The 25216-nt window shown below is 38.6% G+C and overlaps 1 protein-coding gene across 8 annotated transcripts in view; it reads left to right on the top strand.

Moving 5' to 3' along the window:
- S (EGF receptor activation regulator Star) overlaps positions 1-25216 on the top strand; it is a 176029-nt gene that overhangs the window by 138487 nt on the left and 12326 nt on the right. For all 8 annotated transcript variants that reach the window (XM_073971325.1, XM_073971328.1, XM_073971329.1 and 5 more), the window contains one exon: positions 24627-25159. In XM_073971325.1, coding sequence (XP_073827426.1) covers positions 24627-25159 — 533 coding nt within the window. The remainder of the gene's footprint in view (positions 1-24626; positions 25160-25216) is intronic.

Below are 25216 nucleotides of genomic sequence, written 5' to 3'. Positions count from 1 at the left end.
CTTCAACGGGGCTTATGACCGTTGGGCGTTATATTGGGTCGCTATAAGGAGTATTTTAAATTCTGTCCCAAGTCTTATACCCCGGCGTAGGTCGGCTACTTACATAAAATTTGAATTTTAAGGTCAAGGAGGTTCCATAAGCGCAGCCAACTTTGCATCTGTCCAACGGTGAAAATCTTAAATCCCGGGCGAAGTTCGACAACGCCAGGAAAATTTTATAAAAGCAACAAATTGAGCGTTGTTTTCAATTTGGGCTTTGTGACCAACGATATTGAAATTGGGCCTTATGACCGCATTCTAAGCGGCCCGTATGAACGTTGGGCGTTATATCAGGTCGCTGTCGTACTACGTTCGAAATGTCAGGCCATAAGAAGAAGATGTCACATATCATTTAGCTTCAACAGAGCCCGATAAAAATCTATTGATATGAAAGAAGTCTTTTAGGATGTTCGTTAATGTAAATATCCTTACTATCCTGCACCTACATCTTAGGGTGAAAAGTATATATATGAAACAGGGTCAATCGTATCTATGGTTCCAATATGTTACATTATTTATTATAATTAGAACTTTTTTGAATCCTTCAAAATATGTTTCGATTTCTTATTTTTGGTTTATTTTATTTATTTTTTTGCCTAGAGTTCCATTGCATCCATTAATTGTTTAAGACCTTACAAAAATTACAAAATTAGGCAACCGAACAATAACCTTCAAATAAATGCCTTCGATTTGCTTGCCACCACCTACTGGTCATGTCTGAATCAAATGAGGGACAAATTACAAGTAGTTAGTAATTCTGCAAACAACAACAATTGTTGGTTGTTACTTGTCTCCCCCACTCAATAACCGTGTTTTGTTGCGTTTCTTTCGCGCTTTAGCTAAATACTATTTTACAAATGCCGATTCATAGAGTGTCATTAGCCTTAACAAATCGCATTAGCCCAAATCTCATCATGTGTTACGGTTGGTTGAAATGAATGTGATTTTTTTATTTATTTTTGTTTGTTTATTTTATTTGCTACTTTGTAGCGCTTCTGCTGCTTCTTCCTTCTCCGTGACTCGTACGGGGTAAAATAGTTTCTTGCATTTTTTGCCTTTTTTTGTTCAAGCGTGATAATGACGTGCAATATTTTTCTTGTGTGCTGGAGATTTTTGCAATCAATCCAGCAAATCAAATTTTGACAAATTTCCCAAATACTCTTTTGGTCAAAGGAGCTTGTTTTACTAGGCCTTCGGCACGTGCTGAGTTTACATGGAAACATATTGCCTTAGCTTATGCAGATTTATTGAGACCATTAAATAAATTACAACTGGCCTCAGCAGCAACTAATTGAAATTAAGCCCTTAATAGCTCGCTGCATGTATTCCAGCTTGCTTGCTTGCCCTTTTGCCATTATTATTTGTCATCTTTATTTGTTTTACTGCTTGTGTTTTTTTTTATTGACTTGAGCAGATTTGTGTTACCCCTGGTCGTAATAATTCCAGCGACGACAACAGCATTTGAACTAAATTAGATCCCCAACACAAAATATGAAGAAGAAGACAACGGCGACCGGATGTGATTCATAATTCGCTCATTGGGATTTCACTTCATAATATGGTTAAATGTTGATGAAAACGTTTGTCGCAAATGTCTGCACAAATAACTAACTGCCGCTTTGCCCTGTCCCATGATTTTTCAGATTGTGTCGTCTGTCATTTTACTGCTGCAGGGTATGCCGCAGCACATTCATTCACTTGAACTCTTCCGCATGTTGCTACATCTATTGTTGTCACCACGACGGCGCTAATAATCTCAAACTACTCTTTTCTACTCTACTCGACTTGCATGCATTTCCAGACCTCTGCGATTTCGCTGAGCCTCACAGAGAGTGAGAGAGACCAAACCTAGTGAACTTTAGCTTTAAATCAAGCACCAGTCAGTCCAACAATGACTGTTTCATATGGCAAAGGTGGGTCGATATATAAAAAAAGGTCTGCTTGTTTGCTGCTGCTTGCCCCTTTAGGACAAAGCATGCTCCACATAAAAGTTGCAGAGCACTTCAAACCAGCCAACCAGCCAGGGCTTATATGGAAGTTAGTGTGGTTTGCTTTGGTGATTTGTGTGTAAAAGAAAACGACAATAGTGATTAAAAGCAATCTCTATTTCATTTTGAATGTGTGTGAGTGTACTTTGCATGTTGTCAACTTTGAAAGGAACTGTGGTTCGCCTGTCAACTGTTGGGAAGAGAAGAAAATAGTGACTAAAAATGGATAAATTCGACTTTTCATTATATACGAACCAGGTATGGTTCTAGCAAGCATCATTGGTTCTATGAACCTTCATTGGTTATATGGACCTTCATTGGTTCTATGAACCTTCATTGGTTATATAAACCTTCATTGGTTCTATGAACCATCAATAGTTCTATGAACAACCATTGATTCCATGAACAGTTATTAGTTCTATGAACCATCATTGGTTGTATGAACCATCATTGGTTCTATGAACTTTCATTGGTTATATGAAGCTTCATTGGTTCTATGAACCTTCATTGGTTCTATGAACCTTCATTGGTTCTATGAACCTTCGTTGGTTCCATGGATCTTCATTGGTTCTATGAACCTTCATTGGTTCTATGAGCCATCATTGTTCTATGAACCTTCGTTAGTTCCATGAATCTTCGTTGCTTCCATGAACAATCATTGGTTCTATGAACCATCATTCGTTCTATGAACCTTCATTGGTTGTATGAACCTTCATTGGTTCTATGAACTTTCATTGGTTATATGAACCTTCATTGGTTCTATGAACTTTCATTGGTTATATGAACCCTCATTTGTTCTATGAACCTTCATTGGCTCTATGAACCATCATTGGTTCTATGAACCTTCGTTGGTTCCATGGATCTTCATTGGTTCTATGAACCTTCATTGGTTCTATGAGCCACCATTGGTTCTATGAACCTTCGTTAGTTCCATGAATCTTCATTGCTTCCATGAACAATCATTGGTTCTATGAACCATCATTGGTTCTATGAACCTTCATTGGTTGTATTAACCTTCATTGGTTCTATGAACCTTCATTGGTTCAATGAATAACCATTGATTCCATGAACAACTAATGGTTCTATGAACCATTACACTGTGAACCGAAATTTTGGGGGGTGGAAAATTCCTTTTGGGTATGAAAGCCCTTGATGAGTATATAGAGAAACCCAAATGGCAGATCCGCCGTGAGTCGAACTTTTGAGTTATGGCGTGATGAATTTTTCACTGGAAACCCTATAAGCCATCATAAATTAGCGTTATATCTTTGTTCGCTGTTGATTTGGATTATTCTTGATATGACATGTCTTCAGTCAAATCTTATGAGGATCTTTTTTGTAGAACATTTCGACCTTCTAACTCGCTTCCTTCCATGTCCTTTTCGTCCTTTATTTCAGGAAACGCAATAAAAGTACCACAAGATGACGTTTTTCAGCATCGAAATGTTCTGCAAAAATGTCGCTCAGAAAATTTTAGGTATGACTCTCATTGACAACTAATCGATTTTGTGGCGTTTTCATAGTCATTTTTGACATTTACCCCTGTTTGCTCAGAAAAAACTGTGTTTTGTGTTTTTGTATGTTCTGTAACGAATATACAAAAAACAAAATATAGTATTTTTCCGAGCCAAAACAGGGTAAATGTCAAAAATTACTATGAAAACGCTACAAAATCAATTAGTTGTCAATGAGAGCCATACCTAAAATTTTCTGAGCGACATTTTTGCAGAACATTTCGAAGCTGAAAAACGTCATCTTGTGGTACTTTTATTGCGTTTGCTGAAATAAAGGACGAAAAGGACATGGAAGGAAGCGAGTTAGAAGGTCGAAATGTTTTACAAAAAAGATCCTCATAAGATTTGACTGAAGACATGTCATATCAAGAATAAGCCAAATCAACAGCGAACAAAGATATAACGCTAATTTATGATGGCTTATAGGGTTTCCAGTGAAAAATTCATCACGCCATAACTCAAAAGTTCGACTCACGGCGGATCTACCATTTGGGTTTCTGTATCTACTCATCAAGGGCTTTCATACCCAAAAGGAATTTTCCACCCCCCAGACCTCGAGCTCCATTTTGTTGCACAGTGTTATTGGTTCTATGAAAATTCATTGGATCTATGAAGCATCATTGATTCTATGAACCATAAATGGTTCTATGAACTAATGACCCTTTCAGAATGAAAGGGTTTTTCTTTTGACCCTTTCTCAAAGAAAGGGTGCCTCTTTTGACCCTTTCTCAAAAAAGGGTGCTTCTATAGACCCTTTATCAAAGAAAGGGTGCTTCTATTGACCCTTTCTGAAAGAAATGTTTCTTCTATTGACCCTTTCTGAAAGAAATGTTGCTTTTATGGACCCTTTCTAAAAGCAAGCTTGTACAGACACTTTCTGATAGAAAGGTCACTTCTATCGATCTTTTCTTAAAGAAAGGATGCTTCTGAAAGAAAGGTTGCTTCTAAAGACCCTTTCTTAAAGAAATGGTGCTTCTAAAGACCCTTTCTTAAAGAAAGGGTGCTTCTAAAGACTCTTTCTTAAAGAAAGGGTGCCCCTTTGGACCCTTCCTGAAAGAAAGGGTGCCTCTATAGACCCTTCCTGAAAGAAAGGGTGCCTCTATAGACCCTTCCCGAAAGAAAGGGTGCCTCTATAGACCCTTCCTGAAAGAAAGGGTGCCTCTATAGACCCTTCCTGAAAAATGAAAGGGTGCCTCTATAGACCCTTCCTGAAAGAAAGGGTGCCTCTATAGACCCTTCCTGAAAGAAAGGGTGCCTCTATAGACCCTTCCCGAAAGAAAGGGTGCCTCTATAGACCCTTCCTGAAAGAAAGGGTGCCTCTATAGACCCTTCCTGAAAGAAAGGGTGCCTCTATAGACCCTTCTTGAAAGAATGGGTGCCTCTATAGACCCTTCCTGAAAGAAAGGGTGCTTCTATTAACCATTTCCGAATGAAGGGGTGCCTCTATAGACCCATTCTAAAGGAAATGGTGCTTTATAGACCCTTTCTAAAAGAAAGGGTGCTTCTATTAACCATTTCCGAATGAAGGGGTGCGTCTATAGACCCATTCTAAAGGAAATGGTGCTTTATAGACCCTTTCTAAAAGAAAGGGTGCTTCTATAAACCCTTTTGGAATGAAAGGGTGTTTCTATAGATCCTTTCTGAAAGAAAGGGTGCTTCTATAGATCCTATCTGAAAGAAAGGTTGTTTCTATAGAACCTTTCTGAAAGAAAGGGTGTTTCTATTCACCCTTTCTAAAAGAAAGGGTGCTTCTATTGATTCTTTCCAAATGAAAGGGTGCTTCTATTGATCCTTTCCAAATGAAAGGGTGCCTCTATAGAAGACCCTTCCTGAAGGAAAGGGTGTCTCTATAGACCCTTCCTGAAAGAAAGGGTGCCTCTATAGACCCTTCCTGAAAGAAAGGGTGCTTCTATTAACCATTTCCGAATGAAAGGGTGCCTCTATAGACCCTTCCTGAAAGAAAGGTTGCTTCTATAGACCCTCCCTGAAAGAAAGGGTGCTTCTATTGACCCTCCCTGAAAGAAAGGGTGCTTCTATTAACCATTTCCGAATGAAAGGGTGCCTCTATAGACCCTTCCTGAAAGAAAGGTTGCTTCTATAGACCCTCCCTGAAAGAAAGGGTGCTTCTATTGACCCTTTCCGTATGAAAGGGTGCCTCTGTAGACACTTTCCGTATGAAAGGGTGCCTCTATAGACCCTTTCCGTATGAAAGTGTGCCTCTATAGACCCTTTCCGTATGAAAGGTTGCCTCGTAGACCCTTTCCGTATGAAAGGGTGCCTCTATAGACCCTTTCCGTATGAAAGGGTGCCTCTATAGACCCTTCCTGAAAGAAAGGGTGTTTCTATAGACCCTTTTGGAAAGAAAGGGTGCTTCTACCGACCCTTTCTGAAAGAAAGGGTGCTTCTATAGACCCTTCCTGAAAGAAAGGGTGCTTCTATAGACCCTTCCTGAAAGAAAGGGTCCTTCTATAGGCCCTTTTCATTAACATCCTTATTCACCGCATTCTACACCTGATTTTAGCTTAAGCTGTTCCTTCTCTTTGAAAAAATTTGATTATAATAAAAAAAAATCCATGACCGAAAAACCACTGTCTAACTGTGGGCCCTTTTAACATGCAACCACTAATGCTGCCTGCAGAAATAGGAGAAACTAACCAAAGTCCAGTAAAACAAACAAAAGTGGAGTAAAATATCCATATTGGATTTCATGATGAATGCCGGCTAAAACAAATTTCCCTTTGCGCCAGTTGGAGTCTAACTCGCGCTAGCTTGTTTGTTTGTCAGCCGGCCTTCTGCTGCTTCATGGTGGTAATGCAATAGAGCCGCCGCCGCCCAACCAAACGGGTGGCTTGCGTTTTGATGATTTTCCACTTTAAGACTCATGTTGGAAATTACGACGTAACCACATTATCACAGCGAGCAGTCTCTGTGGCAGCAGCAGCAGAAGACAATAACGTCTTGCTACGTCCACGACCATTCACATTGAATAATGGTAGTATGTATGGAAAATAAAATAGTTCACAAAACCCTATTCTCCACATTTGGGGTTATGTCTTAGATTGGTTTAGTTACAGATTTTCTTGGTTAGAGGTTGTGGATGTAGAAAAAGGGAGTGAGAGAGAGTAGAACGAGTGTTCTTAAGGTTTGTGCAATTTTTTGTTTTGCTCCTTAGGATGTGCGTGCCATAATAGTTTGTTACTTCTTCTTTCACTGTTTTGTTTCAGTTGTTGTTGCTGTTCTTCTTCGTTTTCTTCAGTTTGTTTCAATGGAACAACCCGCATAAGAGTCTTATCTTTCCGCAATAAACACTTTTTGTTTCGTGTTTTGTGTATTAGGGCAAAAGCTAAGGGTATAAGTCCGTCCGTCCGTCCGACCACATACCTGGAGCCCTGAAACAAAACAAATGAGGTAATGCATTTTGCCTGCTGTTGTTGCCGCCAACATTCCCAACAACTCTTCTTGGTAACAGAAAATGCAGAAAAGGTTCGTTCGATCGAAAGTGCAGTTCTGACTGTAAACTACTGATGAAGATAAATTACAACCCCTGTTTGAGAACTAAAAAATTGCGCAATTTCTTTTGTATGTCTTAAAACGAAATACGCAGTCAAAGGGGAAGTAAAATCGAAAATTTATTGCATTTTAGTGCGTTTTAGTTTTGTCTTCAATATATTATTTTTGTAGTTCTTTCTTTCCCTCGAAGATTTGAATCTAAGATTAAGATCTTGGAATTTTTATTGTTTTGTAACTTTCCGAAATTCCTCAGGCATAGCACGTGACAAAATGAATAAAGGTTCGCTTAAAAAAACGTATGACAATTACCACAAATTGTTTAAGGGAGGCACAGGCCGGCTTCAGTGGAAGGGGGAGATTACGCTTTTAGGTCAATTAATTCCGTCGTTTTTTTTGTGCATATGTGGGGGTTGTATAACTGATATTTTATGGTTTATGGCCAAATGTAAATTTTCTTACTTTCCTGGGGGGGACAATTTGTTGTAATTTTCCCACTTGAATTTGTTGCTTGTTATAGACCATGGAAATGTCACACCATGTGTTGTTGCTATGCAAGAATTTTTTTTCTTAGTTAGGTTAGTTTTTTTGGTAAGCGATTCTTTGTTTTCTGCAGAATAATTTGTATTGTAACTCATATCTCTTAAGCATATTTTTTAGTAATTCTTGCAGCCATATGTTTGAGTAGTAAAAGAAGGGTCCAAAGAATCAGCTATTTTTCTTTCTTGAAAATATTCTTCATTTGGAATGGGTTTTTGGCGCATTCTTAAGATACCAGCTGGCGGGCAACAAGTTTATTGCTTAGTAGCTCATATTTTAGATAAATATTGTGGTACAATACACACGATGCTCTTGAACCAACTTTAAATGAAAGGAGCTTACACCTGGGAAGTTTACGCGGATTCTGAAACTACAATGTTCATAGATGAGAAAAATCAAAAAAAAAAAAAAAAAAAAAAAAGACGCCGGAGCGCTTTTTTAATAAATCGCGGTCAAAGTTCACATTTTTAGGTTTTTTAGGATTTCACGATTTTGCTGAGAAACTGCAAGCCCTATCATCGGTTGTAGCAATGAAAATTATCTACAAAATTGTCCTTCATGATATTTTCGTAGGTTTAACCATTTTTTAGATATACAAAGTTTAAATTGGGACAATTCACTGACTGTATCGTCTCCTTATAAAACATTGTCATGACTGCAACGTGTGTAGTGGTTGGTGGCACTACAACTCTCGAACCGTATACTCCGTTGATCCACACTTTACATATCGTAATATTTCATCGATTATTAGATGAAATTCAAAGGTGTTGTTCATAGGTCCATTCCTTCCGCTACCTCCCCCACAAAAGTTCGAAAATATTAGCTAAAATGGTACAGGCTTTATCTGTTGAACGGAGCAAACAAACTTTGGAAATCGAAATATTTTATCCAAACTATCGGTCCACTTCTTGGTTTACCACGTACACGCAGAGAAAAAATATTTTTCACTTTTGTTGGAACAAAAATATCTGTTTTGGTTCCAAAAATGTATTTGTTTTGTTCAAATATTGTAATCCAAATCCAAAAATACCATCTTTTGTTCCAAACATAGAAAACAAAAGCAACTTTCGAATTTCCGCAATATTGTTAAAATCGGTAACAATACCGATTGTAGGAAGTATCATAATCTAATTTTGTTTACAAAAAGTATTGTCACCCCAGAAAACCAGCCCAGAAATTTTTGATTTCAGTGTATATACTTCTCATATACACTTTTCACATAACTTGGATATAAATGTCGCGTATAATATTGCAATCATTGATGAACACAATACATACATGGTTTGCTGCATTGGCTGACAACAAAGACAAACAAAAAGCCACAAGCACCCACCACAACATAAGGAATAATTATACACCATAACAAACTCCGGTATAACACCAAACCTCAAAGCACAATGAAGATAGAAGAATGAAACAAAACAGAAACAAATAAAAACAAGAGTCTCATTATTGGTATACATACACACAAAAACAAAGATAAAGGCATCATGTCATACAAACAAAACTCACCGTAATTGTTTTTTTCAACACGGTATCGAATAGCGAGAGAAGAGAAAAAATTGTCGAAGAAAAGAGAGAACTATTGTCCAGTTGACAAAAACTATTTTTGGATTTAACAAAACCCAATTGTTGGAATCACAATACTGCATTTGGAATTTAACAATATCTTTACAATACATATTTTGCTCTTCGAATATTGTTGGATCAATCATATTTTTTTCTCTGCGTGTAGTGTTGAACATTTTTGTTTTAGTGCGGTTAAGGGTTTGTTCGAGGATTTTTACCGTTGTAATTGTTGTAACAGTGTTATGTCTGTATGTTCGTTTTTCTGTTCAATCTGGCTCTGGGTCTATCTCCAGTTCCAGGAAAGTGGCTGCTTCGATGGGATGTAACCACAGATCCACTGGAGTTAGATGGGTAGGTTTGGCGGGGCAGTTGAAAAGTTGTTTTGTGTCGTGCGGGCCCATGCCGCATACTGGGCAGATGTGTTGCACGGCACGATCGATTTCCGCCCAATAAGAATTTAGGCGACTGCAATATCCCGAGCATAGTTGAGCCAAAACTACTCTGGTTTGTCGTGGCAGCTGTGGCTCCTCAGCTGCGATAGATGGGGTATGTACTCCGAGTACTTTATTCGCACTATAATTGTTTAAGACCTTGGCAACTGCGTCCCTGTGAATGCTATTCAAACCTGCTTGATATGCTTGTTGATCTATGGGTTCTCTCCTGTATCGTTGGACCTCTCCCTCTAGAACATGGATATCCTTCCTGATCTGCCTGAATGTGTGGGGCCTACCCACAAGATGGTGATTGGGATGGCTCACACGGTAACATCCAAGCAGGTACTGCAACGAAAGCATCTCATTGTGTTGCTTTACTGGAAGAATCTTTGCCTCCTCATGTAGATGGTCCACTGAAGATTTGAGGAGGCAACCTGTTGCTGTTCTCAGGGCGGCATTCTGGCAAGTTTGAATCTTTTTCCAATTCGTATCACATAATCTCGGGAACGTGACTGGCGCCGCATAGCTTACCACAGACCAACCTATCGCGTTATATGTGGTCAACAAGGTTTCTTTATCTGCACCCCAAGTGCTGCCGGACCTTGTTCCTACTTTTCAGTCGCAGATAGCTGTGGCGTGCGCGGACGACGTGAAAGTAGTGTCGAATGCGACCCCTTAGATTTTGGGGCAGTTTGTGGTTGGAATTCTGCTACCGTCGACCACGACGTTCAATTCTCTTCCAAACTGCGCTGTCCTGTGGTGAACAGAGTGGCTGTTGATTTTGTGACGGAAATCTGCATATTCAGCGAATGGAAAAAGGTGGTAAGATCGGTTAAATAGTTGTTCAGTCTCTCACAGATGTCATCAGGATAGGTACCTGACGCCAGGTTCGTGCAATCATCCGAATACGTTACGATCTCGATGCCGTGTGGAGGGGGCGAAATACAGGAGAGGTAGAGGTTAAACAGTTCCGGAGATATCACCCCTCCCTGTTTCACTCTACGGGGTTTGGACTTCATGTTCCTGAGTTCCACGTACGACTGGCGTCCACACATATAATTGACTATCCAACGTTTCAAGCTTGGCCGGAGGGTTGTCTTCTCAATGTCCTCAAACAGCGTGGATAGGTTTTGATAAGTCAAGCGCCACCATCACTGTTCTATCGCACGGCCGTCTCTGGTTGAGTCCTTGACAAATATGTATGGTAATGGCGTGCAGCGCAGTTGTCGTGCTGTGCTGCTTACGGAATCCATGCTGATGATCGGCAACTTGATAGCTATTTCTGATACTGGGGAGGACTAAGGCCTCAAGGGTCTTTGCTACGGGGACAAAAGCGCAATCGGTATGTACGATTCACTTTTGCTGGCATCCTTGCCGCAGTTGTCGTGCTGTGCTGCTTACGGAATCCATGCTGATGATCGGCAACTTGATAGCTATTTCTGATACTGGGGAGGACTAAGGCCTCAAGGGTCTTTGCTACGGGCGACAAAAGCGCAATCGGTCTGTACGATTCACTTTTGCTGGCATCCTTGCCGGGCTTCCGTAGTGGGACCACCCTGCCCATTTTCCAGACTTCGAGAACAATGAGGGTGGATAGCGACAAGTTGAGAACTTTAGTGAGATTCTCCACTCCCGGCTCATCCAGCTGCTTCAGCATTACCATGGAGATTCCATCAGGGCTCAACGCTTTGGATGATTTAGCGTTCCTGATGGCATTGGCAACATCATCCATTGTAAACTGTGGTGGTTCCTCCTCGGCAGGAAGAGATCTGGTGCGACGTAATACTCTTTCTTCGCCCTGCCACTCTCCGGGTGCTCGACAAACTGTCGATTGAAATAACTTGCGCACCTCTTCGGGTCAGTCAACGTAACGTCGCCAAACGTGACTAAGGTCCTATCTTCCCTTCTTCTAGGGTTCGAGAGTGACTTAACCGTTGCCCAGAATTCACCTATACCGGCTCCAATGTTGCAATTCTTCAAATGATTTAACCACTTGTTTTACCGTAGGTATTCCTAGTGTCCCGGTTTACAGCGATATTATGTTTTTCGTGGGCATGTCCATCTTTCTTGATATAATGGTCCAAAAGCTTTAATTTGTATGGTGACCAACTGAAATGACTGGTGGGCGCGATATCTATCAAGAAGAATGACTCCCAAAATAAGACCCACTTCCCACTTCGGTCTATTCCTTTAGATACCTTCCCACAAAACTCTTCTCTTCGCCCTGTCACTCTCGGGGTGCTCGACAAACTGTCGATTGAAATAACTTGCGCACCTCTTCGGGTCGCCAAACGTGACTGAGGTCCTATCTTCCCTTCCCTTCTTCCAGGGTTCGAGAGTGACTTAACCGTTGCCCAGAATTCACCTATACCGGCTCCAATGTTGCAACTCTTCAGATGATTTAACCACTTGTTTTTACCGTAGGTATTCCTAGTGTCCCTGTTTACAGCGATATTATGTTTTTCGTGGTCATGTCCATCTTTCTTGATATAATGGTCCAAAAGCTTTAATTTGTATGGTGACCAACTGAAATTACTGGTGGGCGCGATATCTATCAAGAAGAATGACTCCCAAAATAAGGCCCACTTCCAAAATGGACTATGTCGGTCTATTCCTTTAGATCAAGCATGACCAAAAAGAGAACGGAGAAAATATGAATGTATTCAAAATATTGGCAACTTTTAACAGTGTGTTAGTAAGTTTGTATTCACGCAAGCTGTAAAACAATAACAAATCAAAACATTTGTTCTCTTTTGTACGCTCTTTCTGTGCATTCGTGTCGTGTGCGTGTAAATTGCCGAAAATCATCGGCACCGCCGTGCCAAATGTGACTATGCTTGCTTTAGATACCTCCCCACAAAACTTTTGAGCTTTAATCCAAATCCATATTTTTGTCGGCATGTTCATACATACGTTTTTTTTTTCAATTCACACAAGCTGACGGTATATCTCTGTCGACAAAGCCGACTTATACTTTTTTACTTGTTTTTGAAAATGATTCACTGCTTCGTGCTTGTCGTTGCTAGATTGCTAATGGATATTTACAGCGTTCGAAAATGCAACGAATTGTATGAATATACTCACCACAAAATATATTTGATCACTATGACTAAAAATATATAATATATAAAAATATAAATTTAAGTTATAGAAAATAAATTACAAAAGATGTAAATAACAATAATGATGGCTACTTATGCTGAATCCATCAAGCTTATGAATGATAAACATTGTCAGGCAATTTCCGAACAAATACAAAACAAAGCGAATATTATGTAAGAAAGAATCGAATCTTGCATATCTCTGCTGTGAGATTGAGCCTCCTGCAAGACAACATGAACAATTTCTGACGTTGGTTAAACCTCTAATGTACTTGGGTACACCTACAAATGTGGTGGCTAGCAATACAAAAGCAATGAATATGTGAAAATACTATTAAAAAAGATTCAGCTCTTGCAGATCTCTGTTGTGAGTTCGAGTTTACGACGAAACAACATCATAATTTTTCAGTATAACTTTTGCTTATATTTGATGGGTATTCCAGCCATGTAAAGCTTTTCAACAGAAGATGGTCACATGTCAGGAGGTCCCACATCATTGGTCATACTCTTAGACATGGAGGGAAAAGTCTTCACCTGTACCGTCTGCGGTGTTCATGACAATGCTTTTCTTTCATTCTCATAAGTTGACAAAGAAATCCGTTAGACTTTGACTTGAACTAATAACACAAATTCGCCATGGAGTAAGAAGTTTCAGTTTTATTTCCCTGCAATTCAATAATTCCCAAAAAAAAAAAAACTTCTTCTATGTCTGAGTGTAATTCATACAAATTTCTTTCCATTTATTCACAAACATGAGTTGCTACACACATTTCACTAATTCGCTATTGATGTTGTGCAATAAACCAATGTCCTAGTTAAAAAAAACTTCCTGTAGTTTCCTCCTCCTCTTATCCTCCTCTAAAGGACAATAATAGCTCCCATTGTTGCTATTATTCCATAATATTGATTTGACTAATAAATTTAATGTGCTCACAACTATTACTGAATATGTAGTTCTCTCTCTCCATTGAGGTACACATTAGGGAAAACATGCAGAACTCTATAATGTCAAAGGTAGTCTGCTTTCACAGGAAAAAAACAAAAACAAAACAATCAATAGAATTTCTAATAGCACAAATAATGAAAGTAATACAACAATGCCACTAAACTATACATGTAATAATAGGGTACTACTCTATTTTGTGGACCCAATGTTTTTTTTTTTACATACAACATGTCATTGTATGTAAAAATTGAGGGATATGGAAAGGCCACCGAGAATATTATAATATAGATATACAATGAGCTAAAACGTCCTTCCAAGCTTTTAGCGGCTATAAATTTAACGGTGTTAATTGAAAATGAGGCCAAAGCGGTTCATGGTAAGCAGCAGCAGCTGAATGAAAACAACAACAAAAAAGTAGGCAGGCAGCACCACAATAGTCCTTTACTCACTACATGTCCTTGTTGGCTTTTATTTATTGTCTGTACATTACGTTGTGCTTCAATGTTTTTCGTTTGCCTCGTCTTTTTGCCTTAGTGCTACCCAATTTATATATCTTCAATTGTAGAATCAAAAAATGGAAAAATATTCAATAGCAATTTTACAGCTACTCCTACCACCATTAGCACCAAACTTCAAGGGGCGTTTCTTAACGAAGAAAAAAGATATATGTCTAAATTTCTTAAAGGTTCATGTTTTTGGTGTTTTCTTTGGTAGTTTTTGTATTGTAGTTTTACGTCTTGTTTTTCTGTCCAACAACCCCATTTTTATTGTCTTTAAGTGTGCGCTGTTGTGCCAACATTTAACCGCAATTAAATATTTTTTTTGGTTATATTTACAATTTACTCTTTTAAACATTATTCATGCGGTTTGATATGTGCGAATGTTTTGGGCTTATGTTGATAATTGTCCATACTTGAGGTTAGCTGTTGACCCCTTGTACTGAAAATAAAATAAAATAAAACTTTGGTCTTATATACGAACGTACATGAACTTTGCTCTCATATATACGCATACATACATACATACTTACTTAGTATTGGGTGTCTACCAAATTAAATAGAATAAATAAATGTTTAGGCTTTACTCAGTCTTTTATGATTTTTTCATAAATTATTGCGAGATATTTTCTTATAAATTTTTAGGAATTAATTTTACCCTTCCCTTATAAAAGTCCCCAGATTTTGTCAGGAATGGAATATAGTAATAGATCTGAATTTATTTGTTTTGATAAATCACAGAAGACTACAATATTCTTCTTTCAAAACCGACAAACATTTGCTGAAGAAAATTATCTACAAATTCTCGTCTTACCTTATGAATTTTTTGATGTAGCAATCTACGTAATTTGTGTTTATATCGACGCTCTTCTAAAGTGTCTACTTTATTATTCTTTTTCTTAACTTCCTAATTCGATTTCAATTTTCTTCTTCTCTTCCAATGCGTAACATTCTCACGATCATAACGCAATTAGTATTGCTATTTGAAAGTTCTGCCCATATTTTGTTTTTTTGAAATGCTTACGAAAAAAGAAAGAAGCGGAATAAAACAGAAACTTGGAAATTCCAAAAATTCATCAAGTACAAACCCCCCTCAGTAATTTAATACCTCTTAATGTGGAAAAAGGTGAACAGTTTAATACCATTGAAATATTTTAGAAAAAATATCATGCATTGATTTCTTCTCACAAATTAGCTGATTTCGATCATTATTTAAAGGTATCATTAACTAGATATTTTCCAGACCCTTAGATGGCTAATATAGGATTTGTAAATCATTGGCTTTTGTAATGATTTTCCTCGTCAGGAACGCAAAGACTTTAGATAATCTCCAGCATTTGTTTTTTTTTTAACTCAAAGATTGGGCTCCAGAGGAAAAATATTTTTTGTAAAAGTGTTTTAAGGGAGTGTTTTAAAAATGTAATGCAGTGGTAAGCATATTGTCCTTGCACTCAGAAAGTCTGCGGTTCAATTCCTGACCAGAACATCCTAAGTATTTAAGCTGTGAAAAACTTCTCCACAAATTGTGTCATAAGACACGTCATTCGACCTCGGCGATAAAGATTACACCCCATATCATTGATCCAATATGAATCGGGGTGCACTCATTAATATGAGAGAAGTCTCCCTTGTCCCTTCGGGGATATTGTGGGAACATATTTTTCCATTTAGAATATTTCCATATAATAACTCGCTTAAGATTAGGTTTTCAATATAGAATAGCATTATTTCTGTAAAAGATTATTTAAGAATATTTTCTGTATATCGAGAACCTCATTGGAAGGCCTTCTAACCGTAGAGGACATCTTTGGAAGGCTTTCTGTCCATAGAATACCTCATTGGAAGGCCTAACCGGAGAGGACATCTTTGGAAGGCCTTCTATCCGTAGAAGACATCTTTACGAGACATTATATCGATAGAAGACCCCCTTAGGAAGGGCTTCTATCTGTAGAAGAACTCTTTGGAAGGCCTTCTGTCCATAGAGGACCTCGTTGTAAGACCTACTATCCATAGAAAAGCTCTTTGGAACGTCTTCTATGCATAGAAGACCCCGTTGAAAGGCTCTCTATCCGTAGAGGACTTCTTTGGAAGGCCTTCTATATGTAGAAGACATCTTTAAGAGGCCTTTTATAGATAGAAGATCCATTTGGAAGGCCTTCTATCCATAGGTGATCTTATTACGAGGCCTTCTATCCATAGAAGATCTCTTTGCGATTCCTTCTATCCATAGAAGACCTCTTCGGAAGGCCTTTTAACCGCAAAATACATCTTTACGAGGACTTCTATCCACAGAATACCTGTTTGGAAGGACTTCTACCTATAGAAGACTTCTTTGGAAGGACTTCTATCCGTAGAAGATCTTTTTGGAAGGTTTTCTATTCGTAGAAGACATCTTTGCGAGGCCTCTTTTGTAAGACCTTCTATCCGCAGAAAAGCTCTTTGGAACGTCTTCTATGCATAGAAGACCCTGTTGAAAGGCTCTATATCCGTAGAGGACTTCTTTGGAAGGCCTTCTATATGTAGAAGACATCTTTAAGAGGCCTTTTATAGATAGAAGACCAATTTGGAAGGCCTTCTATCCGTAGGTGATCTTATTACGAGGCTTTCTATCCATAGAAGATCTCTTTACGATGCCTTCTATCCATAGAAGACCTCTTCGGAAGGCCTTTTAACCGAAGAAGACATCTTTACGAGGACTTCTATCCACAGAATACCTCTTTGGAAGGACTTCTACCTATAGAAGACTTCTTTGGAAGGACTTCTATCCGTAGAAGATCTTTTTGGAAGGTTTTCTATCCGTAGAAGACATCTTTGCGAGGCCTCCCATACGGGACAAGGGAGACTTCTCTCATATCAATGAGTGCACCCCGATTCATATTTAGCTCAATGATATGGGACCTACTGTTTATCGCCGAGTCCGAACGGCGTGTCTTAAGACACCACTTGTGGAGAAGTTTTTCATGGCTGAAATACTCAGGAAATGTTGCCAACATTACTGAGGGGTATTTTGCCACCGTTGCCACATGTTTGATGTTGCCTGGCCGGGGAATCGAACCCCGACCTTCTGCGTGCAAGGCGGACGTGCATACCATTGCACCACGGTGGCACGAGGTCTTCTATCTACAGAAAACTTCTTTACGAGGCCTTCTATCCGCAGAAGAGCTCTTTACGAGATCTTCTATCCATAGAAAAAAAGTTTCTATACATTACACACCTCGCATGTTGGCCTTCTATCCACAGAAGACATCAATAGAAGACTTCTTTACGAGACCTTTCATCAATAGAAGACCTCTTTATGAGGCCTTCTTCCCATAGATCTCTTTAAGATGCCTTCTATCCGTGGAAAACCTCTTTACGAGGACTTCTATCCATCTTTGCAAAGCATTTTATTCGTAGAAGACATCTTTTGTGGAAAACCTCTTTACGAGGGCTTCTATCCATCTTTGGAAAGCATTTTATCCGTAGAAGACCTCTTTTGTATGCATCTCACTCATATAAGACCACTTTGCGAGGGCTTTTATCTGTAGAAGACCTTTTTAGGAGACTAGGACCTATAGAAGACATCTTTGGAGACGTTCGCCCTATAGAAGCCATCTTTAGGAGACCTTTACTCTTTAGGAGGCCTTCTCTGTATAGAAAACCTCTTTAGGAGGTCTTCGATCCTAAGAAGGGCTCCAAAATAAGCGAAATACCCTGTCTTTAAATTCTGTCCTAAGAATAAATCCACCATTTATTATTTTTGTGTAAAAGCCTTCTATGTACAGAAGGACTCTTTTCGATGCTTTCAATCTACAGAGCACATATTTAGGAGGGCGACCTCTTAAGAAGATTTCCTAATTTTGACATTCTCCACCTTAAGAGGCCTTCTAGATATAGAAATTCTTCTTATGAGTGCTTCCATCTGTAGAAGACACCATTAGGAGACATCATTAGGAAGACTTCTGTATATAGAGGACCCCTTTATGAGGGCTTCTATCTATAGAAGACCTCTTTAGGAGGCCTTCTATACCTCTTTAGGAGGCCTTCTATCTTTAAAATACCTCTTTCGGCAGCCTTCTATCTATAGAGGACCTCTTTAGGAGCCTTCTATCTACAAAACATCCCTTTATGATGACTTTAGGAAGACTTCTTTATGATGTGTTTCATCTATAAAAAAAGACGTTAGGAGACCTTCGGTTTATAGACTTCCTCCTAAGATAATACCTCCTAAGATCTATTCGGAAGGCATTATGTTTATGTAATACCTCCTTAGGAAGCCTTCTTTCCGTACAAGACCTGTTTAGCAGTATTTCTAGCTTTTTAATACTTCTTTAGGAGGACTTCCCTAGAAATAAGTCGTCATCAGGAGGACTTTTATCTATAGAAAACCTCTTTGGGAGAACTTCTAGAGAAAAAATACTTCTTTAGGATGAATTTTATCTATATGCCTTTTTGTACTTCCATCTATTGGAAACCTCTTTAGGAGGACTTCTATCTATATTAGACCTCTTTAGGAGGACTTCTATCTATAGTAGACTTCTTTAGAAAGCCTTATACATATAAAATAACTTTTTATGTGGTCTTGTATATAAATAGGGAACTTTTAAACGGATCTTCTATCTGTAGAGGTCATCTTTAGGAGGCCTTCTATCTATAGAATACAAATTTAGGAGGTCTTATTTCTATAGAAGGCTCTATATCTCTTTAGAATGCCTTCTATCTGTAAAAAAGGCCTTTATCTATAGACTACCTCTTTAGGAATATACAGAAAACCACCCTAGGAAGTCTTCTTCTATATAGAATACCTTTTTAGAGACCTTATATCTATAGAAGACCTTTTCCGCAGGCTATAGAGGACCTCTTTAGGATAAAATACAGCTTTAGACAGACAGAATGTCTAAAGAAGTCCCCTTTAGGATACATTATAGGAGGCCTTCTATCTATAGAAGACCTGTTTAGTATGCGCTTTATGTATAGAAGACCACTTAGGGGGACTTTCTATTCATTCTTTCTATTCTCTTAGAAGGCATTCTACCCACAGAAGACCACTTCTGGAGGCCTTCTTTCTATATAAGATCTCTTTAGGATGACTCTTGTACACAGCTGATCTATTTAATAGGTATTTTATCTATAGCAGACCTCTTTAGGAAGTATTTTATCTAGAACAGATGTCACTAGGAGGCCTTCTATCGACAGCAGACATCTTAAAGAGGCCTTTTATCTATAGAAGACCTGTCTATCGAAAACGTCTTGAGGAGGAACTTTTAATCTGCAGATGACCTCTTAAGAAGGCCTATTATCTTTAGTAGGAAGCCTTTTTAGTAATTTTCTGCCTATAGAAGACCTACATAGGAGACGAAATCCACACTTGGCTACAACATACATGGCTGGCACCAAGGTTTTTTCAAACACTTCTTTGTAACCTCCTCCTTTATTCAACTATCCATAAATTTCCTTAGAATAAGCCAGCAAACCAAATCGAAAGGCCAATAGTTTTTCGTTTCGCTATCATTATAAGTCATCTTCAGCTTTCTATCTATGGAAGACATCTTTAGGAGGTCCCTTATCTATCGAAGTCTTCTTGTCTATAAGGTGGTTGAAAGTCCAAAGAATACCAATGATTTCGCGAATATGCAGTAAGAGACAGTTAATCCGATTTTTGATCCAAATTAACTGAAATGAAACTTCAATATTCGGCTTCAATGCAATTTCTGTTGAAAAATATTAGGCCACAGATAACAAAGTAACTGACCTTAGCATTATTGGTTAAACGTGCTGCATATTTTCGGTCACTAGTTTAATAGAGAAAGAGCTATGTATATAAAAGTTTTCATAATTTTTTGCAATTTCGCACTATTTTTGTTAGCCGTTTTTTTTTTTAATTTAAATATAACATTTAAATTTTCTTGTTTTCTTTATTTTCACTTGAATTTCTTTTAACGGTTGGTAACGGTGTTGTTGTGTTGAGTGTCTTGTTACATTTCATTCATTCATGGGTTTCTTCAAATCTTTTTTGTGGGGCCAGACAGTTACAAGGTTGTTAACTCATTTTAGTTTTTTTCTTTAAATATCAAAAGTTGAAATAATAAAAAATGAAGGAAAATAAACAAAAAATAAGTGAAGTTTTTTGTTGAGTTTTCACCATTGAAGCCATTACTCTATGGTGACCCAAAAAATACAGCAAAAAAGAAAATTCGATAGAACAAAAAACACAAACACTTGGTGGCTAACACATGGCTGGGGCCAAGGTTTTTTTCAAACACCCCTTGTACCCTTACCCTCCCCCCTTATTCAACCATCCATCAATGTCCTTAGACATTAGCCAGCAAATCGAAGGGCCACTAGTTTTTTTTTGTTTCGCTAAACATTTGTTAAATTACCTGACATTTGCCGTAAATGTACCACCTACTCACCACCGCCATTAGCATTTGGGGGGAAATGGGAATATTTATGGCCTCTTATCAGGTGATGATTTGCTTTGATAAATTCGGAAAAAGGTTTTTTCTTCTCCTAGGCATTTGCATATAGAAATCATATCACACGGAACAGACTTTGTTTTTTGTTGTTATCATTTATTTCCTTTTTTATCTGACTTCTTTCTTTGTGGATAATTTTGATTTATATACTACAACCTCTACCCCTAGTTGGCTATTTTTAACTGTAACCGTCATCGTTACTATTATCCTCATCTCCCACCATCCATCCACCGGCCCCATTCATGTTGGTTAGTTAATTGGTTGGGAATTTATGTCTTGCACTTGTGGCTTTATACAAATAGTTTCATTATGGGGCCGGCAAACTTTGCCGTTTTTTATGATTGGAGCTAAAGCTTTTGTTGTTGTTTTTGTTTTCTTTTTGGTGTCGGCGGCGGCTACCACCAACCATCATATCGGGCTTATTACTTGGTGATTATGTTATGTCAAAACACACCTTAAATTTTGAAGGTTTTTTTGGCACTTGTTTGTTGTAGTTTGTTTGTTGTGTTTTCATATCTACTTTTTTCGCTTCTTCTCCGCATCAGCTTTAAAGTATAACACAGAGATAATAATGATAATAATAATTAGCTCAAAATATAATACATTTGTTTCAAATTGTTATTACTTTTTTTATTTGAACAGTTGGTGTTTGGGGAATATTTAATTATATAACATGGGAAAATAGGCAGGCGTTCGAAGGAGGGGTACCAAGTGTTTTAATGGTTTAAGAATGCTCGGTTTAGTGATTTTATTTGTAGAAGACATCATTACGCGGTCTTCTATCCATAGAAAATCCCTTTGGAGGGCTTTTCATCCGTAGAATACCGTTTTGGAAGGACTTCTATCCAAAGAAGAACTGTTTTGAAAGCCTTATATCCGGAGGTGAACTCTTTGGAGGTCTTTTATTCCTCTTTGGGCCTTCTATCAATGAAAGACCTCTTTAGGAGGCTTTTTATCTATAGAAGACCTCATTGGGAGGCCGTCAATCTATAGAAGAGGTACTAGAAGTACTCCTAAAGATGTCTTTTATAGATAGAAAGATAAACCTCTTTAGAAGGTCTTCAATCCAGAGAAGACCTTTTTTGAAGGTATTCTATTCATTAAACACCAATGTAGGAGGCTTAATATCCACTGAAGATCTCTTTACGAAGCTTTCTATCCATAGATGACCACCTTAGAAGTCCTCCTATCCATAGAAGATCTCTTTATGAAGCCTTCTATCCACAAGGATCTCTTCGGAAGGCCTTCTATCCACAGAAGACACCTTTGAAAGGCCATCTATCTGTAGAAAACCTCTTTGGAAGGCTTTCTATCCATTAATCACCTCTGCAGAAGGCCTTCTATGCACAGAATACCTCTTTGGAAGGCTTTATATCCGTAGGCGATCTCTTTACGAGGCCTTCTGTCAATAGAAGATCCTTTTACGAGGTCTTCTACCCATAAAATGTCTCTTTACAAGACCTCCTATCCACAGAAGAACTCTTTACGAAGCATTCTATACACAGAAGACCTTTCTACGAGGCCGTCTATCCATAGAAGACCTCTTTACGAGACTTTCTATCCACAGAAAACCAATGTGGAAAGCCTTTTCCATGGGAGACCTCTTTGGAAGGCCTTCTATTCATAAGTGATCTCTTTACGAGGTCTTCTATCCATAGAACACCTCTTTATGAGCCCTTCTATTCATAACATACCTCTTTACGAGGTCTTCTATCCGTAGACGATCTCTTTACAATGTCTTCTATCCATAACAAATCTCTTTACGAGAACTTCTATCCATAGAAGACCTCTTTGGAGGCCTTCAATCCATTAAACACCTCTGTAGGAAGCCGTGTATAGAAGTCCTTTTTACGAGGCCTTCTTTCCATAGAAGACCTCTTACGAGGGCTTCTAACATAGAACATCTCTTTACGAGGCCTTCTAACATAGAAGACCTCTTTACGATGTCTTCTATCCATGGAAGACCTCTTTGGAAGGCCTTCAATCCATAGAAGGCCTCTTTGGAATGCCTTCAATCCATAGAAGATCTCTTTGGAAGGCCTTCAATTCATTAAACGCCTCTGTTGAAAGCCGTCTATCCACAGAAGACCTCTTTGGAAGGCCTTCTATTCGTAGAAGACCTCGATTGGATGTCTTTTATCCATAGAAGACCTCTTTAGAAGACAACTTTGGAAGGTCTTCTATCCATTGAATACCTCTATACGAGGTCTTCTATCCATAGCAGATCTCTTTATGAGACCTTCTATCCATAGAAGATCTTTTTGCGAGGGCTTCTAACATAGAACATCTCTATACGGGGCCTTCTTTCCCTAGAATACCTCTGTAAGAGGCCTTCTTTGTATAGAAGAACTCTTACCGAAGCCATCTTTCCAAAGAAGACTTCTTTACGAGGCCTTCTATCGGCAGAAGCCATCTTTACGGGGTCTTCTATCCATAGAATACCTCTTTGGAAGGCCTTCCATCCATAGAAGACCCCTTGGATTGGCCATCTATCCAAAGAAGACAACTGTGGAAGGCCTTCTATCCGTAAAAGACCTCGTTTGGAGGTATTTTATCCACAGAAGGCCTCTTTACGAGGCTATCTATCCATAGAAGACCTCTTTACGGGACATTCTATCCATAGAAGGCCAGCTTGGAAGGCATAGAAGACATCTTTGGAAGGTCTTCTTTCCGTAGGAGACATGTTTACGAGGTATTCTATGCGAAGAAGACCCGTTAAAAGGCCCTCTATACATAGAAGACTTCTTTGAAAGGCATTCTATCTGTAGAAGACTTCTTTACGAGGCCATCTATCCATAGAAGACCTCTTAGGTAGACATTCTATTCATAGAAGTTCTCTTCTCTTTCTCTTCCTTCTGTACATAGAACACTTCTTTAGAAAGCCTTCTGTGTATAGAATACCTCTTTAGGTGACCTTCGATCTATAGAAGACATCTTTAGGGGGCCCTTTATCTCTGGAGGGTCTCTCTTTTGAAGTCATTTTATCTGTTAAGGACCTCTTTAGGAGACCTTGTATGCATAGAAACCTATTTGGGAAATCTTCTATGTATAGAATACCACTTGAGTAGGCCTTTACTGTACATAAGGCATATTTAGGAGGTCTTCGAGTTTTAAAATGCCTCTTCAGGCGGCCTTCGATCTATAAAAAAAAACTCTTTAAAGTGCTTCTACCTATATAATACTTTAGGAGTTCTATAAGAGAGCTCCCTGGAAGTCCTTCTATCCAGAGAACACCTTTTATGATGCCTTCTACCTATATAACACCTCTTTAGGATGTTTTACAGCCCATAGAACACCTCTTAAGGAGAACTTCTATCTTTAAGAGACCTCTTTAGGATGCCTTCTACCTATAGAATATCTCTTGGGACCTCTTCAAGGTGCCTTCTATATGTAAAAAAAAAACTTTGGGTAGGCTTCAATTCTATAGTTGACTGCAATGAATTATTTTTCAATATATATTTCTCTCCAAGCTGATATTCAAACTTCTCTCATTAACAAAAGATTTATTAAACCATTCGCCGTTTTCAAAGTTCAACTTAGTTCAGAGCAATCTTCATGTTTTGTATGTTTATGATGGTTATAATTAAAGAAATGCAAAACACACATGGAGAAGAAGCTCTTCTTCAGCAGGTGGATTTCATCTAGTGTGGCTAGTCTATTCAACATACAAATGACCAGCGAGGCATGACCATAACAACAAGAGCAGTGGTTAAACAAAAGATCCATCTACATCCAACCAAACCAACCAACCAACTCTTCCTCCCTCATAAACATTTTAAAGTTAGTAAGCAAAGCAACTTGTTATTACCACTTTAGTTAATAACCCCGTCCATCGTCCTCCCTTCCTCTCTTTCTTGGTATTTTCAAATTAACTTGATTTAGACAGCAACATCATGTGCTGCCTGATGATGATGGTTGGTCATCATTTTCATGATGGAATAAAACTCAATATTGTAATTTCTTTTTTTCGTTTGTCTTATTTTGTTGTTGATTTAATTAAAAATTCATTTGTTTTGTGTTTCTTCTCTCTTTACAGAAATACGCCATCAACAATTTCGCCTGAATATGTCGCGTGATTATGAATTCTATGGCGTGGCTCAAGACGATCCTCAACTTATAGCATTCCTGCGTGAAATCCATATGCGCAAATATTCAATGCACTTTTTGAAAACACGAACAGATGGTGGTGGTGGCGGCGGCGCCGATACAGTGTCGTCATCATCCTCACCATCTAGCCTGGTGGGGCCGGGAAATGGTGGTACCGGTGGCCTCATTGGTGTCCAACCCCATTTTAATTTTAGTGCCCATCCCAATGAATTAACACCAAAAATGGCCTATTATGTGGCCAATTTACTGCAGGGTAAAACAAATGGTGCCGTCATACAGTCACTAACCGGTTCTCTGGGTCATCTAATGACAGCACCATGGCTGGCGGATACCTTAAATTGGGCCGGTATTATTGTGGAACCAGAGCCGAGGAGGTTTTTCACATTACGCAAACAGAATGGCTTGCGGCCACGTGTGCAGGTGGTACATGCCTGTGTTTCACCAAATCCTTATCCCAAAGAGGTATGTAAATGTTTTTCTTTTGTGATTTTTTGATCTTGGATGGGTTTCAACTAACTT

This window comes from Musca autumnalis, unplaced genomic scaffold (genome assembly GCF_047663935.1).
Source record: "Musca autumnalis isolate F117 unplaced genomic scaffold, ASM4766393v1 scaffold_2, whole genome shotgun sequence".
Lineage (NCBI taxonomy): Eukaryota > Metazoa > Arthropoda > Insecta > Diptera > Muscidae > Musca > Musca autumnalis.
Note: the sequence above shows the minus strand (reverse complement) of the source record. Positions and strands in the feature narration are given on the sequence as shown.